At 28.0% G+C, this 3657-nt stretch overlaps 1 protein-coding gene across 1 annotated transcript in view; it reads left to right on the top strand.

Annotated features, from left to right (window-relative positions):
* Nucleotides 1–1015, top strand: part of LOC105617629 (apoptosis inhibitor 5 homolog) — a 5016-nt gene extending 4001 nt beyond the window's left edge. Inside the window, 3 exon segments of the mRNA XM_012199184.1 lie at nt 36–571; nt 688–838; nt 927–1015. Of these exon segments, the coding sequence (XP_012054574.1) occupies nt 36–571; nt 688–838; nt 927–1015 (776 nt within the window).
* Nucleotides 1016–3657: the final 2642 nt, after the last annotated feature.

Here is a 3657-nt window from a genome sequence, read left to right as displayed (position 1 = left end):
ATATATATATAACACACACACACACACACACACACACACACACACACACACACACACACATTTTGACAATATATTTTTGTGTGTATCATAATAATCTAATGTTCGTATTTTGTTGATCAAAATTATCAAATTTTATCAAATATCGAAATCATTGCTTATTATTCATTATTCATTATATTTATTTTAGACTTATATGCCACTTCCTCCAGCTACAGAAATTACAGATGTACCAAAGTTACAATTTAGTCATGTGGAATGTTTAATGTACGCCTTTCATAAGTTGTGTAAACAAACTCCTGAATTTTTGATAAAGGATGCAGAGCAGCTCAAAGAATTTCGGTTAAGATTACAATATTTTGCAAGAGGTATTCAAGGTTATATAAAGAAATTACGTGAAGCTATTAGCGGAAAAACAGAAGAAGAACTGAAATCTGAAGAAAATCAATTAAAAGTTGTGGCATTAAAAACAACCAACAATATCAATACTTTAATCAAAGATCTGTTTCATTCACCTCCTAGCTTTAAAAGTATAATACATCTCTCGTGGAAAACACCTTGTAACGACAAAAAGGTTATTATTTTCAATATGATTATAACAAACTGTTTTGTAAATAATGACAACTATAATATTACATTCGTGAGTATTTTGACAATATTTTGATTTTATTAATTTTGTGAACGTTTTAGAGCGATAAAAATTCTGCCCAAAAAAGACATACACCAATCACATTTGGAAATGACAATAGTCCGAACAAACGTAGTAAGGAAGATAAAAACAGCAAAAGAGAAATATATACGCCTCCCAGTGGCAAATACAGTTCAACCATATCAAATTACGGTGAGTGGGCAAATATATAGAAATTTGAAAGAAATTTTAGTTTATTATATTATCATTAATTTTACTTACCTTTACTTACTTTTTTTAGGTCGTGGTAGATTTAAAAGTAACAGATCTAGAGGAAGAGGTGGATTCAGAACGAGAGGTCGTGGTTCATGGCGAAAGAATTTTTATTAACTATAAAACTCCTTACAACTGGAAACAACTAAAATTAGAGTAACAATATTAAGCGCCTATTTGCTTTCTGATATCAACAAAGCGCGCTTTCAAAGAAGTTATCACAAAATTAATTTTGTCAATCTTTATCACTACATATAACAGAAGTGATAGTGAAGACTTCGATAAATTCTCAGAACAGGAATCAGAAAATCAATAATTTCCCAAGCATTATGATACAGGAAGAAGATTTGGAGAATGCAATTGTAGCATTATATGAATATTTTTGTTTAATTATTGTAATACGAGTTGCAATGAAAATTCAAAATATTTCAGACATTTATTGTTATATAAAATTATGCAGAGAATGAATATACGCAAATAACAACGCAGGGAATGGAAAGTTATTTTTTAAAAGTAACAAGTTACAGTTACTCATCGAATCAAAAAAGTTATCGTTATTAGTTACTGATTTTTAAAAGTAACACGTTACAATTGTCGTTACTTAAAAAGTAACTATTCGTTACTTCGTTATTTTCTTAAAATCATTCTAAGATACAATTAATCTAAAAAAAGTACTTTTGCAATATATTTTGATTTTAAATGTTGATAAAAGCAACATACAATAATGACACTAGCTTTATTTTTTTAGTTTTTTCTTAAAAATAATTTCGTAATTCTGAAATATGTAAATGCGGCAAATTATATTGAGATATCTGTCCGACATATCGGGTAAAAATGTAAAATAATTTCTGAAATAATGGTACATTTCTCAAGCTGTCAAGAATCGCTGCAGAAATGCTGCAGCAGTTAATAACCAAATATTTCAGGAATTACTTTATATTTCTATACGATATAAATATCGGACAGATATTTCAATTTGCCACATATTTTATAATTTTCAGGATTACGAAATTATTGTTTTTAAGTAAAAACTAAAAAAATGAAACTTACTGTAGTAATTTATTATATGTAATAACCCCCCCCCCCCTCTTATATCATCACGAGAGGGTCTTAATATTTTAGTGAATACAATACGTATCCAATTGTGCAATCAGCACACACATATACACCAATTAAATTTTCAATCTTAAAACGCTATTCGACTGATATTTTTCATAAATTTTTCATAATGAAGATGCTTATTTATATAAATATATAATTAATTACTTGTAAATTTAATTTGTCATATTCCAGTTTTAATTAGGAATTGCGTTTCAAGACAAAACATTTATTTGGCGCGCAGTTTAGAGAATTTGATATATTTACAATTTCATTCTAATATATTACGCACAAAAATCAAGCTCAAATATAATATTTATCTTTTTAAAGCGATAAGTTATTAAATTTAATAATAAATATTTACCACAAAGATATTAACATCCGAAGACATTAAAACGATCCTGAAATCATAACAAATTATGAATATTAAAGACTGAAAATTGAGTAAACGAAAATTATATCATAATTATATATTGGGTTCAAAATACAAAAAGTAATTGTAAAACTCGTTACCGTTATCAAAAAAATGTCACTACGTTATCATTACAGTTATTAAAAAAGAATAGAACGTAATTACTAATAAGTCATCAAAAAAAATAACTTGTAACTGTAACTCATTACAAGTAACGAGTTACTTCCATTCCCTGAACATACAGCACATATGAATATATTAAGCAGGTCAAGAAAAAATATCGATTGGCGGATTTCATGAAGGAACTATATATGAAAAAAAAGAAGGAAGGAAAAAGATATTTCTCGTGGAGAACGAAATCATAATGATATTATTTAGAGAAATTGAAGAAAGTTCGACAAAGGTACATACACCAAAATGAAAATGCCACGTTATCAAATTCAAATTTAAAACTACACAATTGAGATACGGGACATGAATACACCGATCACGATTATGGAAATAGAAATAGTTCCTTCCTTGTAAAAAAATTTTAAGATTACAAAAATATAATCTCCTTTAGCCATTCCTAAATTAGCTTCCTCCCTTCCCTTTCCAAACCTTTATATTTATTGATATTTGTTAATATTTATCTGTTGACAGGATCGAACTGTGTATAACAGAGAATTCAAAATCAACCACGCATAACAGCTGTTTTATCGAAGAAACACCAGATAAATAATTTTCTATCGCTAAGAGAAATATTGTGTATATGTGCGTACAATAAATGACATTATTTGTTAAACTTCATGTATACTTATGCAAATGAAATAGATTTCAAATTATACACACACACACACGTGTGTGTGTGTGTGTGTGTGTGTGTTGTGTATAAAATTTGAAATTCTTCTGTTTTAATTTGCACAAGTATGTAAAAAGTTAACAAATACACATATCGCGCTTCTTCGAATTTTTAAAATATCTATATATTATTTAAAATTATATAATCTTTAAATTACGTATTTTTAACATAAGATATATATTCGATTGTAGGAAGAATAGTTCATAATTCTGTGTTTTTTCGATAAGATGAAGAGCAATGAAGAAGCAATTATTATACTGTTTTTCTTTTGCAGGAAGCATATATTAACGAAAGACTGGGAAATTGGGAGGAGACTGTATCTCGGCGTATATAAATATTTTATACACACACACACACACACACACACACACACACACACACACACACACACACACACTACTTACTTTT

Source organism: Atta cephalotes (genome assembly GCF_000143395.1).
Source record: "Atta cephalotes unplaced genomic scaffold scaffold00013, whole genome shotgun sequence".
NCBI lineage: Eukaryota > Metazoa > Arthropoda > Insecta > Hymenoptera > Formicidae > Atta > Atta cephalotes.
The sequence above is the reverse complement of the archived record's forward strand: the minus strand, read 5'-3'. Positions and strand labels throughout refer to the sequence as shown.